This window comes from Triplophysa dalaica, chromosome 14 (assembly GCF_015846415.1).
Source record: "Triplophysa dalaica isolate WHDGS20190420 chromosome 14, ASM1584641v1, whole genome shotgun sequence".
Taxonomy (NCBI): Eukaryota; Metazoa; Chordata; class Actinopteri; order Cypriniformes; family Nemacheilidae; genus Triplophysa; species Triplophysa dalaica.
In genome coordinates this window covers 2,399,831-2,416,296 of record NC_079555.1, presented here as the reverse complement: position 1 = coordinate 2,416,296, position 16,466 = coordinate 2,399,831, and the positions used below count along the sequence as shown (strand labels likewise).

Genomic DNA, 16,466 nt, shown 5'->3' with positions numbered 1-16,466 from the left:
TCTTCCTGGGTTTTATGCATCGGGTGGCAGTCGTTTAATGTTGAATTTTCTCCCCTGTTGTTTTCACGTCACGTGTAGCCAGACAGCTGACGGTCCACATAAAGTTTAAAGCCACCCACTTAACCAGGAAGCATCTGTCTGATGGAAATGTCAATTGACTAGTCGCAACTTGTTTTTAATCTGACGTTTGGAGGCGGTATGGATATCTGAAATTGTATATAAAGCATGACGGAATATTCAGGTGTGACAGATGTCTGAAACATATTTTAAAGATGCTGAGCCCATGACCATGACCCTAGTACCGCCGTTCTTTATCACTTGGGCTATAGAATAAAATGAATGTCATTCTCGTGAAACCAGAATGCATGTGAGAAAAGGCGGTCCATGGGCGTGCCATCAGAGACCGAGATTAATGAGCCTCATTGTGTGAGAGAAGTTTTTCTACTGCGACTGCAAGATTGACTGTAGCCCAGAGTGATCTTGCAAACGGCACATTATTCTCTATAAAACTCACAGCAGGTCATCCCCCTGTTCACCGTTATATAAGCGTGCAGAATATAAATCTTCTTGAGAATGACTGGAGTTAGGTAGAGTTCTCCTCTTTGGGCATAGATCAGAGGTTAACAACTTCTTCCTGAACTCTGATGCCCAAAGCAGAACCGGCTTCTGAAACCAACTTCTGGAAACATAAATGTGAATATTGGTGAAACATCTACTGCAACAACAAGCGTTTGCTATTTAGATCGTGTGGGGTCAATTCCAGTACATTTTTATGCATTTGGCAAACACTTTTATCCAAAGCGACTTGCCCCCAATTGTACTTTTTTAATCTGTTTGTGTATTCCCTGGAAATCAAACCCATGACCTTCACACCGCTAATGTGGTGCTCTCAGGTAACCCACAAACTGATAAAACGTACATAAAAAGTAAATGATCGGTGCACTCAAAAATGTTTGTTGTTGGAGTAACTTCATTTTATTATGACACCTTTTTTCAAACAATTGAAATGATTTATTGTAAGATTTACTTTTTCGCACAATTCACCTAATTTAAGTTCATCAACTTAATTTTTTTGTAATTTCAGCTGAATGTGATTCATTTGTGTTGAACCAAATAAATCTGAATTCTTCAGTGATGTAAGGAAATTAAATCTTACTGCATGATCATTTGCAGAGTACAAATTTGCTTATTTGCAAAAATGGGATAAATGTGCTCATCCCCAACCTAAGTAAAACCTTTACCCTTCACCACTATGGTAGCCCCTTAAAAATCACAGACATCAGAAAATCTTAGTAAATCTTAAAATAATAAGTATAATAACTCAAATATGTTAGATCAAACTATATTGATTAAGTTAAACAAACAACCCCCAACAACCATTTTTTTGAGTGTAAGTCTGCCAAATGGATAAATAAAAATATAATAATACCTCCTTATGGTTTGATTTTATAAACAAGACAGGGATGCTGTCGCGGGCACAAATATATGAGCGTGCTTTAATGAAAACCATATAGAGCATCTCTCTAAGCAGTACATTTGTTCAGCGCGTGTTATTTAGATACCTAATTACTCCATACTTAGATGGATTGGCCATTGAAGAGAGCCGCTGGCTCAAAGATGAGTGTAAATTATGCCTCACACTTTCATTTATTTGCTGGTATTATCCTTTAGCTCTTCAGATTTAATGCGATACCTTGCCGAGGCCATTAGACTGAGTGTAAACACTAATATTTCTCTTTAAACAGCTCGATTTAAAGTGTCATGACACCCTCCCTTGTCCCTACCCACGATGAGTTCTTACCACACTTTCTGGAAATGTAAAAGTCTGCACAGGAACGGAGGGTGGAGGAACAACAGCGTGTGTCTGAATAAGTCAGTTTTATTTCGCTTTAATTGAGTCACAGCGTCAGGTTCTCATGAAGGAGTGATGCGAATTTCAGATTGTATATTTATAATACACTGTTTTGGAAGCTCACAAAACAAATCCACAGAGGTCATTTTGTATCTGATTAGTGCAGAAATCAATTCCGAGTCATTGTTTTGAGATATGAAGTGGATGTGAATGTAAATGCTTTTTATGACTTATTCTGCAACGTTGATCCACAAATACAAGCAATTTGATGGGTTAACTCTCACATTAGGATAGATGAAGTTTGTTATCCAGTTCATGTCGCACATTAACATTTCAAAGTTGTTGTTGTTATTGATGGAAATCTTGTTGTTCTGTCAGATCGCAGGGGATGCGGTGTGAACGAACATTCGCAGGTCGTTTTTCAGCATGGCATCTACGCACTGTTTTGTAAAATCCAAATATAATATAGCGTTGAAATCAAGACAAAAATAACCTCAAAATGATCTTACTCCTAACATTCAAAATAATGGATGCTGGAGTCATCTTCCATTGTATGCAGATTTGTTAGCATCTCAAAATGTGCTTGATTGTTTTATGACCTTTCTTTTAATAAATAAAGTCATTTTGATACAAATCCAGATGAAGCAGTTGTAAATACTTATCAAGAGTCTTGTTTGGTCCATTTGGCGTCAAGTGAAGACAGAGGAAAAATAAGCCCAAATGAAATTCCCATCTCTCTGCCATCTCTGTTTTTATTGGCTTATACGTCTCTGTCTGTGCATCCGCAGTCCCGGACGGGCAGTGACCAAGCCAGCGGCCATTCGCTTAGAAAGAGGCTTAATTACAGCTGGCTACGCCGCTAGAAACCACAAATGTTTAACCTTCAAACACTCAATGTTTGAATGTCTGACTGCTGGTGTTAGTGGTGAGATTCAGGGTGTGTGTTGGACTGGCGTTCAGGGCTCAAGGCTGGTAATTATATATCTGTTTCCAACCCCATTAAGAGTGAGACATGAGCTATCACCACTGTGCCCATGAGCAAGACACTTAACCTCAGGTTACAGTACAAGGTGTAACCTAAAAGTGTTCTGTCATTTAATGGAAATAAATGAGTGAATCTCACCATAAGGCACCATCAGGATTTTTTTCAGTGTGAAGCTCCATCTCATTGTCATTTCTTTATAAAAAAATCGGTTTCATCACTGTATTCCTTTTTTTTCAATCTCATTGCAGTACAAGATTTTTGGAGACCCAGCAGCAGTCTTCGACATAACGCGGAGGAAGGGTTAGTGAATGTGCCTGTGAACAGTCGACCAATCAGAAGTCCCGTTCATCCGGTCACTGCAAATCATGGTGCATCACAGAGGCATCAAGGTAATTCAATCTTTATCTATAGTTCACCCTTCTTTTGTGTTCTGCTGAATATAGAAAATCACACAGGTTTGAAACGACACGTGGCAATTTTCATCTTTGGGTGAACTGTCTCTTTAAGACGCCTGACATCTCTCAGTTTGTTAAGACATTTTCTGTGTGCTTTCCAGCTTAATCCAGATTTATAAGGCTGAATGTGTGCTTAAAATGTCACCCCAGAGCCCGTATGATGTCATATCTTTGGCGTGACTAAACGGTCGCTTACCAGACATCTCTACCACCCCGCTGGACTCGCCGTTACGACCAAGCAAACATCAATAACGTGTCTGCAGAAGAATCATGCGAACGTGATTTATCGGCCGAAGCCCGTAATTAAGGCCGAGCTGGTTTCCCAGCGTTTTGCGGCGGAGGTTTCATAAAGAGATTACCGTGTTGCAGTGAGCATGCAAGCGGAGGGATGGCAGCCAACGCCGTGCTCCTCAAACGCTCAGCTCAGCTAAGCTAGCTCGCTGGCTTTATCAGCCTCTCTCTCTCAATAGCTCAACGTCTTTTCCTCTTTGTCTCTCTGGTCATCACTCGCAGGTCTGCAGAGGAGGGAAAAATAATCTGTTTAACAGCATGACAGCTCCGATTTCCGCTGGTGCAAATCAAATCGTCAGATATCTCTGCTTGCTCTCTTTTCTGTCGCTCTCGCTCGCCTTCCTTCTCTCTATAGCTCATGAAACCCTGTCAGGTTAGACATGCCAGATTGAACCTTGTGCCTCGGGGGATCCTCAAAGCCGACGGCCCCTGATCCCAAACCTGGAGGAGCCATATCAGCTAATGCATGCTCGCTCCTGTTACGCCACCTCTGCTAAACACTACCTGAGGATCGATTTGTTGCTTCTGTGTTGCTCTTTCAGAGCCCAGAAGACTTCAATAAAACATCTTTTCTCATATAATTATCATAGGAGAATATGCAGTGCTAGCATTTATTATTTTGACACGAAAGAGACCACAGAGGACAAGAATGAGAATCAGAAGATCTGATTTTCTTCTGGTTTCTCTGCAGCGCTGTAACATATCCTCTATGGTGTTTTTTTCTCTGCTACATGAAGATATCTCCAGCAGAAGTTCCTCTCGCGTCCAGAGCGCCAGCTCTCGTCGGCCCAGCTCATCTGTGCGGCCCCTGTCCCGTGCAGCCCAAGAGATCCTGGACGTCCAGACCGTAGAGAAGCCTGAAGTTCAGAACTCTGATGAGGAAGAGGAGGACTGTCTGGCTTTGGCCTGCCTGGAGGAAGAGTTCAGAAACATGAGCTGCACACCATGTGACCGGAATAAATACAACAACCCAAATGACTTCGATTGATCGATTTTAGTGCGTTTAAATCTGTTTTAAAATTAATGTTTATGAACGACATAGTTTGAATTTATGAGATTACATTGACAAGATCTAAAACTTGAAACGGTCTAAAACTATTTAGATCTATCTAGTTTAAATGGAATTATTTTAATTAAAATGTGTACAAAAGGTGCATATTGCTTTGATTTTGAGTAATAATTAATAAAAGGTATTCTCACATCTACAAATATTTGTATGCTAATCATATCACATTTTCACAGGCTAAAAGCATCCGTGCACATGTGTAAAAAACACTTCATATCATCACTGTATTTAGAAATGAAGCTATTGATTTAATGGTGGGTCTTTGGGTTTATTTTTAAAGGAGGGGGTGGGATTGGGATATGACCCAGGTCCACATTTACAGCACAGCTAAAGCTCTTGATGTTTGTTAGTGACTTGCTTATGAATCATTTTCTTTATTGTACCTGTTATCTTAATGTGTTTAATCAATATACATTTTTTTACTCTCAGAACATCGCTAACAACTTAACAAAGCCACACGGGCAGCAACACACACCACATGCCGGGTACCTGCTACCCTGGCAACTCACTCATTAGATCTGTTATTAAAGTGAGCTCATTAACGTTCAGACTGCATACTCATTAAAAAAGCCTCTTTAACCCAAATCATTGAATCATTTGCTAATTTCAGCATTCATACACATTCACACAACTGCACGCACTGCTCGAAAGCACACAAATAAAATCCAGCAAGATATATATATAAATGCTGCAATACTATATATAACCCAAGAACATTTGAATTGAGTCCAATATTTATTAGATTCTTTGCTGAGCTTACTGCATTGCATTCTGGGATAGATGCAGCGATGACTTCGAACGTGTCCAAAATAAGCAGTGCTAGGAAGTATCAAATATTTCTGGTTGCCATTTTGTCAATTTTGCCTTGTTAGGCAGCTCTCTGTGGGAAGCTTTATTCTTATCCCTCTCTCACCATCTCAAGATTCCTTCTGCCTCTATCTCCATCAGACACAATCTTCTTAAAATTCAAGATTGCTACAAGCTTTTGTTAACACGTCCGTTGCAAAACCTTCAGCCATGACAGCTTCCTTTAAGCAACACTGTGAGTGTTACTGTGTGTTGACGGTACATGTTGGTCCTCCAGCAGTGCTGCTGTACCTTTCCTGACAACATTGTGTGTCTAATGTAATGGTAGCGTGTCTAAAGGCTTTGGCATATTTTTGATAAAATGTTTGTGTCTTCCGTGGCTCAAGCATCGCCTGCAAAACGGTGTTATCTCTGTGTGTTCTACATGTGTTTGCGTGCTATGTGTGTGTTTGTGCATTACACTATGAAATCTCAGCTGAAGGCCGACTGCTGCTTGTATGTTGTGGTAATAGGATTATAAGGGCTACAGTACATTGAGAGTGTGTGTGTGTTTGTGTATGTGTGTGTGTCTGTTCACATTTTCAGCTGTGAGCTCAACACATACACTGCCACACAAAATACATCTTTACAGTTATATGTAAGTCAGTCTCTTTCTTTTTCTATGTGCAAAGTTTTTTCAGAAACAAGTGTCTTGTGAATTTTAATACGCATATCAGCCTGCAGCTCATGTTTTATTCATGTCGGGCAGCTGAGAGCATGTGTGAATCTTTCAAAAACGGTCAAGAAATGTCAGAGTGTGTTTAACCCCAAAATAAAAATGATGTATATTTTTTACATATATTTATATTTAGTTTGCATGTCTGTAATATCTGTACGAAGTATGATCCAGGAATGAAGACGAACTGTATTTTGCATGTCTACGAGAACATGAGAATAAATGTTAGATCCCAGGAGCTTATTCTTCGGTGTCTCTGCTCTCTCTTTGATGTTGTCTCTCTGTGATGAGGTCACACGGATGAAGAGAAGAGGCCGAGCGTTCTGCCATGTCCTCTATTCTCAAACACACACAGACCTGTTGAGCGGCCTGAATATCGTTTTGACTCGGGTCACGAAGCAGCCACATCCCGGCAACCACGAAGAAACACGTTTAAAACAACCAAAAGACCTCAGATTCCAGACTCACATGGCTTAACATTTCACTTAACATTTTGTGATATTCACAGACTGAAAAAGAACCGATCTGTCCTTACAGCCACATTCTTGACAAGTGCACACGCTTGTCTGCAAAACAAAGTGCAGATGAATAGAGGACAAACAACAGGGTACAAATGAAGGTTTGACAAAAGCAAAGAGAGATAAACCCCTTAAGGAGAGAGAGAGAAACAGAGAGAATGTCACTATTGGTCACATAAGGGTTCCCACTGGAGGTAAGAGAATGAAACCAAAACACGCTCATTTAAGAGAACATTAGGCCAGCGGAGAGATGATTTTTTCCCACTTGAATTTAGTAAGGCTTTCTCTCCAGTGACCATATTCAATACATTATTGAAAGTAACTGTGACCGGTGGTTTCTGAAAATAAATCCCATTAAATTCTCTACAGGCATTGTCCAGATAGCCTTAAACCAAACCAGTTCAACATCACATGTGAAAAACGTATTTGTTGAAAAGCACTGTCAAACTTATTACTATCTAAAACGGAGAAAATTACCCATAAGACATTATCAAGTGAAACTTCAACCAAAAAAACCAGAGAAAGATATTTGGAAGAATGCTTATAACTAAACAGATCTCAACACCCATTGACTCAAATACAGAAGTAGGAAAAATGACTTACTCAAAAGAAGACATTTTGAAGAATGTGGGACATCAAACAGTTCTTGGGCACTTTTGACAACCATTGTTATTTTTCCTACTATGGTAGTCAATGGAAGTTGAGATCTGTTTGGTTACAAGCATTCTTCCAAATATATGTCTCTGTGTTCATCAGAACAAAGAAATGTATTCAAGTTTGGAACAACTCAAAGGTGAGTAAATGATGACAGAATTTTCCTTTTTGGGTGAAGTATCCCTTTAATTTTGCCTTCTGCGGCATCTTGTTTTGCCTTCTCATAAGGGCAGTAAATCGCTTTCCCGCTCATTCTCATTCACAACTCCTTCCTGGTGGAACATTCTTCCGAACTCGGTCCAGTCAACCACATCTCGCACAACATAAAAAACAGGTGGTCTTGCTTTTGTTGAAACTAGTAACTTTGTATTACCCCCCTGTTGTATTATCACTCCTGTATGACATATCGCTTATTGCTTCCTGAAATCTTTGTAGGTCGCTTTGGATGAAAGCGTTTGCTAAATGACTAAATGAAAATGTAATATGTAAAGGTTCTTATAATAAAATGCCAGCAAAACCAGTGGAAGTGCCATTAACCTGGTCAAACTTGTTCTCCCTTGACAGTTTACTCTTGCAACTGTGGATTTGAGTTCTCTGAAAATAATGACTTTTATGGTTCTCACCCTTCGCTGGGTACGTGTTCTCAGAGCAGACGCAAGAGATGCAGCCCATGACCTGCTCCATTGACTTCTATCAGAGAAGGGTTTGCAGGAGCGCTGGTTGTGAGGAATACACACTATTACATTTTTAAAACACTACCATTGTGTTTTTACCGTAGTCTCATTTCTCGATCTCATTGCATTGTGGGAAATTGGTCTCTGGCCCACCGCATTTTATTTGCAACACGACATGCAGAACCAACAGGTACCACGATGACCACATGATCCAAAATGTTTAGATTAAATGTTTACAGTAGCTCTTTGTTGTCCGGCATCTGATTGTTTTTTTCAGTGGGTGACAATAAATCTGGAAAATGAAATGTCCTGAAGCAATGTTTCGTTGTTTCGTTTCGTTCAAACATACTGTATCTCCAGGAAAAATGGACCTTGATCACACGTGAAGCGAATATTTGGTGTTTGGAGGATTGTACTGTAATGATATTTTTCACTTTTTGGAGAAAAGATGGATAAGCCTCGGACTTGCGAACGCAAGTTATTCAGTCAATTAACTGAAAAATGGATTTCTCAAATACAGCTCACAGATCACGATATAAAAATCCTTGAATTAATTACATTTTTGATATTCAAACTGCTGCTTGAGCAGAGATGTGCTCCAAAGTCACTTCTCATTTCTGTGATAACCAAGGAGGAAGTTTTTTTCTCAGAGAAACTTGATGAGTGCGATTAATCTTTCAGCACTTTTCAATTAAGATGAAATAATTAGAGAAAATGAATTAAAGCTATCCGTCATAATAATCTGTCGCAATTTTATAGAAATTCTACCTTCTCTATCCGCAGATCCACAGATGTCTATGAATAAGGGTTGTTGTGTATTTGTTTCATGTGTTTTGCTGGTTCAGGCCTGTTATTGTGGCAGATGTATGAGTCACGCATACAGACCTCTTTCACCTTGTGCATAATCTACTGGAGAACACCATCCAGACAGGACCGTGCATATCAAGGGTTTTGTTGAGGTTTACATGAAGGCACATTATAGCGTTTGGTCACAAATTGTATTTGATCCAAATAAGTCTATTTAGCTGTTTTTCTCTTTTAACTTTCAGTCCAAGTATAATATTCTTAAATAAAAAAACAGACGTTTACCTGTCCATCCAATCTTGATTGATGTGTGTCCTTGAAGAACAGCCCCATTCCTTTAGATATTTACATTTAGTCATTTATCTTTTACCCAAAGCGACTTACAAATGAGGTAAACAAAGGAAGCAGTTGGGATAATCCCTTGATGTGACTGACATGAATCAATCATCTCCCAAATGTTTTAAATTTATTTATTTATTGATACAATTGTATTATTTTGACTATTTTTATTAATTCAGTTACATTAACCTGACAAGCTCAAATTATTTATTTTAATTAGCCTATAAATATATTAAAGAAGATGTGAATTAATTATTATATAACATTGATAAACCAATATTGCAATAAAAGACTACCATGTCATAATGTTAAAGCGATTATTTATCAACACATTTTTTAGAGTCGGTTCTTCTGAACCAAACCTGACTGAATGACTCGTTCACACGGAACGAATCAGTTCAAGCGATTTTCATATGAAGCGAAGTTTGCGGAAATTAATCGATCGGATATTCACCTGCAGATTTCCACACGGTCTTTTAGCATTGGCTATTTATCGGTTTATTTATATTTTATGCAAAGGATAATTAAAGATTCAACCCTGTTTGCGTTGTAAGTCCAAGTGCGATTAGGCAATTTTGACGGGTACAGTTTTCATGAATTCTCAGAACACCTGGCAAGACAGCAGTTTACTTGAGCGTTTTTATTGGGCAGATTTTACCGGACTAAGATGGCGGAGATGTTAACAGGATTCAGTCAATGAATCATAACTGTAGTGTTTGACTATGACCATTTTTACATGGTCAGGCAGTTAAATGCCTGAATGTTGTTAGATAAGAGACACGTCTTCTGGAGCGTCTTTGTGCATCTTTATGTGGAACAATCTTTGTATTTTTCTGATCTACTGTGGTCAAAAATACAGTTTTTCGTCACCCTTAAATCCCTCTGAATTTCAGTTTATTTTCATTTTAACGTTTGCGCTATTGTAATGGGAAGTTGTATTTTGTTGTTAGTATATGTTAGCATTTATTAAAACCTCAGGGGTTCACATTTAAAGTCGCAAGGTTCCAAATGCTTTCAGCAAACTTGGATAAGAACACGAATGATTTAACAGGGAATCTATTTGTGCTGCACAGCTGGTTTGGTCCTGTGAACAAGCCAAACATCCATTAATCTCGGGCCCGGTTCAGCCACTCGTGTTTTTTTCATTAGAGCATGCACATTCACTGCAAGGTCAGGTAGGGGATTTATTTAGCTGAGATGTTGACCGCCAATAGTTGTGTCTCATTGTCCTCCAATCAGGTGTTCTAGGAAGGAAGAGCTAATGGACGAGGGTGTGTGACGTTTGGCATTCCCTTTAGACTGAAGTAACTGAAGTGTGCCAGCGTAATGGGCCCTGAAGACAGAGGGCAGCTAACGGGTGCCTTTCATGACAGTGAAGAACAAGTTTGAAAAGGAAACTCAAGAAAGAGCAGAACTATGTGTGTCAGCCCATAGCTGCCATCAAACTCACTTGAGAATAAAGCATGGGGCGTCACATACTGTACACGTGTCACAGCATTTTTACTTGTATCTTGTATATAATGTATATATAATGTATATATATACATGTATATAATTGCGTGTATAAAGTGTATACATGTGTATACAGGATTTGAGGTTCAAAAACGTTGTATTTCCACATACCGTGCATGTTTGTATCTCTCCTTTGCCCCGCCTCTCTGAAATGTGCAGATTTTAACAAAGCTCATCACTCTGAAAAGCGAGATGTGCTATCATTGGCCAGTTAACCAGTGTGTAGTGATTGGTCGAATACTGCAAGCGTGTGGCGGAAATGTAACACCTCTTACCATATTTGGAACATCAGGTTCCAAAGCAATTATACTGACAGGTACACCCACCTTACTTGTCTATACATTTGGGCGGCCTTAGTCAAAGCTTTCCTGTAGCTCAGTGCTAAGAGCATTGTTGAAATTATATGTGTCTAATACATGCATGGGCAACTTATAACAAGAATTTTCACCATATAACTCCTTAAATGGCATAAGCAAGCATGTTTTTATAATTGGTGAAGCTATTAGAGTCACAGACATACAGTACTGCCCGAAGGAGAGCTGTACGTTTCCATTATTTTTCTTGACCTAACCATAATTAGTCAGATGGACTTATCTCCTGCCAAGAAGATGTCTGACTTATTAACCCTCCATTCCCCCGTTCCTTTCACTTGGCTGCCGCCAGCGCAGTAACTTGGACTCTGCCAATGTATATAAGAGAGGTAGAATTGGTTAAACACATCAGGGCTGGAATCAATTTTAGTGACGTATTGATTTGTCTCTAAGGGATGTAGATCCAGCCGTGGTATTTTATCTATGTGCTTTGACGTCCTTCGACGTTATGTCAGGAAAAAAAACAATAAAATGAACATTTATTTGTCTTAGGACGCACAATCATGAAGTTTTTTTTCTTACCTTGAAACATAACTGTTGCTTTTCTAAAATAAATTTTCATGATAATAAAGAACTTTTATAGTGATGATGTTTAGAGTGATGATATATATATATCGCCCAGGCCTAGTGGAGAGATCGTCCTCGCTGCTTAAAGCTATAGTTTGTAAAATATGCCGCTAGAGGGCGCATGATGAAAACAACAACAATGACACTGTGAAGGAATGTGGAATGATGGGGTCTGTTGTCTTCAACTCCACTGCTGATGCCCATCAATCAGATGGGAACGAGAAATAATGTAAGCAGATGAGACAAAGTAATAAAGTTTATAAATGCTGCGTATAACTGTGGTCCATAAATCAGTGACTTCCCAAAACTACTTCCGTATTTGTCCACAACACTTGAGGTTTCTACGTCAGAAAAGGCGGTAGCAAAGTGTAACCCCATGTAACTGTTTACAAAGCCGATTTTTTTTCACGATTTGGGCAATTCCGTGAAGATGGCAAGAAAATGTTTATTTCCCTTTTTTTGGTGTATTTTTTTTCATAGACTGATATTTTTTGATGTTTAGACTTTGTTTGTCAACAAGGGTTCAATAAAATTTAAACTGATGGTTCAATATAATCGTAATAAATTCATTCTCTGAGCATTTTTATGTCACGTCCATAACACAAAATGTCAAGTCCACTCCATAACGCTGGAATTGCCCATTTACAAGTAGTTGGACACATTTGAGATATTGTAAGTACACAGCTGAACAAAATATATAACACTGGCCTAGTGGTTTATGGATATTTTATTGCAAAATTGTTGCAAACTATACCTTTATTGTTCCACTCCGTGCCGAGCCATGCCAGCCAGTAAGTAAATGGTTTCATTCTGGAAAGAGACTTACCTACAACGCCTCTGCGCGCATTCATTAGCAAGATTCAGCATGGTTAGACAACCTTTGCCGAAAATTCTAAGCCGAGAACATTTTGTAATCGTGCCGTGTCGAACCAGGCTTACGTGGAAACATAACTGTAACCGTTTCAGACTGTGCTTACAACCGTTCGGCACGATGGTTGAATAGCGCTCATAGACACCAAACTTGAGTGTGTTATTCCCAAAGAGCAGGCCGCAGCTTGTGAAGTTTCACACCATTATTATTAGCGATTTTACTGCATCCACTCACAAAAATAAAGTTTGGATATATTTACGGTAGGAAATTTCCAAATATCTTCATGGAACCTGAATCTTTACTTAATATCTTAATGATTTTTGGCATTAAAGAAAGATTTATAATTTTGATCCATACAGTGTTTTGGATATTCCTGTGCTACCTAAGACTGGTTTTCTGGTCCAGGGTCACAAATAAAAAAATGCTATAGCTCTCCAATGCACATCGACGTTTATTTAATTGCAATATATTGTGCAGTGATTTGCAGAAATTACATAATATATAACTAGACTCGGCCTAATAGTTCGAGGTTAGTTAGAACTGCTGGGGTGAATTGGTTTGAGGTGTAAAACAAGCCCATTGTGGTTAAGATCACAGTGTGTTAGTGTGTGAAAGAATTAGCATAAGATGAATTGCTTATTTGAACATACAAAATAATTTTCAACATTTCTTGATTAAGAGATGCCAAAGGGCCTTAACACGTCTGCCTTTTTCAGTATGACCACCGGGTAATTGACAATTAACCCCTCTCACATAAGCCTACTCATTCTGGCACTTCTCAACCTCATGACCCATACACCTGCTTCCTCTTACCTACTTGCCCTTGTGGACCAATCAGAATGCCTTTGGGGGTCACAGTGGGTGGACGGGTGCATGTGTGAGCGTCATGTGTGGGCCAGGGCTAATTTGGTTCGACATGGATATAACATTGCCTGGACATAAGAAGGTTAAAAGGTCTTGGATATGTTGATTCATAGATGGATTCTTACTTTAATCTTTATTTACCTCAATTTCAGGGCGCTTTATTGGCATGACAAAATGTACATTCGTATTGCCAAAGCATCTGCGTACAATTATGCAAGTCTCTCTCTCTCTCTCTCTCTCTCTCTCTCTCTCTCTCTATATCTATCTATCTATCTATCTATCTATCTATCTATCTATCTATCTATCTATCTATCTATCTATCTATCTATCTATCTATCTATCTCTCTCTCTCTCTCTCTCTCTCTCTCTCTCTCTATCTCTATCTATCTATCTATCTATCTATCTATCTATCTATCTATCTATCTATCTATCTATCTCTCTCTCTCTCTCTCTCTCTATCTCTATCTCTATCTCTCTATCTCTATCTCTATCTCTATCTCTATCTCTATCTCTATCTCTCTCTCTCTCTCTATCTCTATCTCTATCTCTATCTCTATCTCTATCTCTATCTCTCTCTCTATCTCTATCTCTATCTCTATCTCTCTCTCTCTCTCTCTCTCTCTCTCTCTCCCTCTCTCTCTCTCTCTCTCTCTCTCTATCTCTATCTCTCGCTCTCTCTCTTTCTCTATATCTCTCTATCTCTCTCTTTTTCTCTCACTCTCATATTCATTAATTCATTTTTTATGGTAATCAAAACAAAATTGTTGACATGTGATATGTCGAATGATCACTTTGAACTTTTTATTTAGACTTTTATTTGTTTTGTTTTATGATAAAACATTTGACATCAGCTTCATGAAAGTTTATATTGAATGTTTTATATCGTTCCTTCTCTATTTCCTCTCACTCGACTCAAGTGTGTCTCCAGCTGTTATTACAGGGTGGTGCTTTGATCTGAGCGTAGAGTATTACAGAAGGATAATATCTTTAGAGAGAGATTCTATGCTGCTGGCTACTTTGACCTTTTTGGACAAAAATGCATTTCCAGATAAAAAAATATATAACGAAGAAAGAAAATAGACACCGGTCTTTGAAGCTGTGGAAGTCTGATTGACCTTCCTCTGAACTAACAATCGACATTGTACAAAGAAACAGTGATTAAGCTTTAAAAATGAAAAAGCTTTTAAAGGTATAGTGTATGAAATTTAGCGGCATCTAGTGTTGAGGTTACGACTTGCAACCAAGATCACCCCTCCCTTTCGAAACACTACGGAGAACTAAGTCACATTTTCGCTTCTTTGCCGATGGAGATAACGTATTGACGAAACGCTTCCATTTAGCTACTGTAGAAACCACGTGGTGAAATCCATGAAAGATAGAAACAGTTCAATCTAAGGTATTAAAAACAACGCTTCATTATGTAAGGTAGAGCAGCATGATTTAAAAAAAAGAAATGATTTGCTCACAAATAATAATCACGATTTCTCAGTCTTATTTTATTTCACTATATCACTCTTAAATGTTTTTATGTTTATTATACTTCACAGCCAATTATTAAAATCTGCTGCTAATAAACTTATTCAATGTTGTATTTCAAAGCACGTTATCATATAAACTCAGGGCTAGGCTTGGTATAATTACCCGTATTAATATAAATATTATATTGGATTTCTGTCTGTAGATCCTCCAAAACGTTGCTCACTGGACCTTTGAAATTTCAGTGTTCAGTGTGTTTTTCTTTGTTGTGGTGTTATTTAGTTTGAAAAGCATTTCTGTCATAAGTGGCATGATCACAAACTTCTGTACAGGTGAATGAATATCTGTCAGTCTTTTGACTTGCTCAATAATATAATGTTTGCTCTTAAAAGGGTCTTCAATCAGAGGAATGATCATTTAAACCAAACAACCATTGCAGCCAAGAAATGGTAATGGAAGAAAGCAACAAAAACGGTAAAGTAAATACATTTTAAAATAAGTCTTGTGTTTATTGTTTTAATGGATACACCCTTAAAAACATAATTCTTGTTCCTAAACTAATAAAAAAGCAGTGACACCGTGACCTTCAGAGAGGTTTCATGCTGTGACAGAGGCTTATCTTAACATTTCCGAGCTGACAGCAAAGTTTGATTTAGTTTTAATGTTGCGTTCATATTTAAAAGACGCAGGTGATAACAGCGTGTGAGCATCTCCCATGTTTGCTGCCTATCTGTTTACTCTGGGACGTGAAGCCAAAATAATAGAAAAGCTTTTGCAAATAAATGAGTCATGATTTGCCTTTGATAACCGTTTCTGTGAAATCAGTTACCCCTACTGAATTTCGCTCTTTTTTTGAAGAGAAGTTGTATGTTGTTGACACAACCGAAATGGGCCAAAGTGGTCATTGCTGTATGTCTATGCCCTCTTTGGTTTGCACAGTGTTTCAAGCGTTTCTGTTTCTTTGTCTCAAGGCTTCATTAATCTGACAGAAGATGAAGAATCAAGCGCAGTGTAGACAACACATTTCATTTCAGGCCCAGCGAGAGGCCATGATCTCTACTTGACTCCGAGCTGTTGGGTTTGCCCCCTGACTTCGTTGATTCTTTTTCCAGAATACAGATGCCGCTTCTAATGAGACCCTGGAATATTGAACTGCAACCACCAGAGAGAATCTCAACCTTCTTCCACTTTATCTCCTTCTTTTTACCCTCCACTCCTCCTCAAAACAAAGAACTTTCAGAAAACTTTGGTCTTTTTAAAAGTACTTCTGTGCAAACACAAAGGCACCTGAATGTGTGAAGAGAAACTAGAAAAGATGATGTTTTGAAAGGAGCGCAAATGTTTGAAAGATAAAGATGAGGGTTTAAAATAGATTGAGAGAGATATATCTGTCCTAATTTTCTGTCGTTGTCTATTTTTCTTTCTTTCATGCTGAATGTAATTATCCTCTGACATAACCCGACATGCTATTTTTGGTGTTTGAAAGGTACTAGCGAAATGTTAACTTTTGATGTCGCAGCTCATTAAAAGTACTTTTGCAGGATTCTCTTAATAGTATTTGTTGTTAAATCAGTTTGTTCCTTCAAAGTGCAGAGATTGTGATAAAACTAAACTAAAACTACTGCTGTGTACAAAATGTCCTTTA

The 16,466-nt window shown here is 38.4% G+C and overlaps 1 protein-coding gene across 5 annotated transcripts in view; it reads left to right on the top strand.

The window, feature by feature from the left end:
• The window catches only part of zbbx (zinc finger, B-box domain containing), a 40,846-nt gene extending 24,595 nt beyond the window's left edge, over positions 1–16,251 (top strand). For 4 of the 5 annotated variants that reach the window (XM_056765596.1, XM_056765594.1, XM_056765592.1 and 1 more), the window contains 2 exons: positions 3,086–3,226; positions 4,321–6,339. In XM_056765596.1, coding sequence (XP_056621574.1) covers positions 3,086–3,226; positions 4,321–4,571 — 392 coding nt within the window. In that variant the 3' untranslated portion in view covers positions 4,572–6,339. Of the gene's footprint in view, positions 1–3,085; positions 3,227–4,320; positions 6,340–15,213; positions 15,296–15,792 lie in introns of those variants that run through there. The other variant, XR_008908784.1, reaches the window with a different exon arrangement.
• The last annotated feature ends 215 nt before the right edge of the window (positions 16,252–16,466 follow it).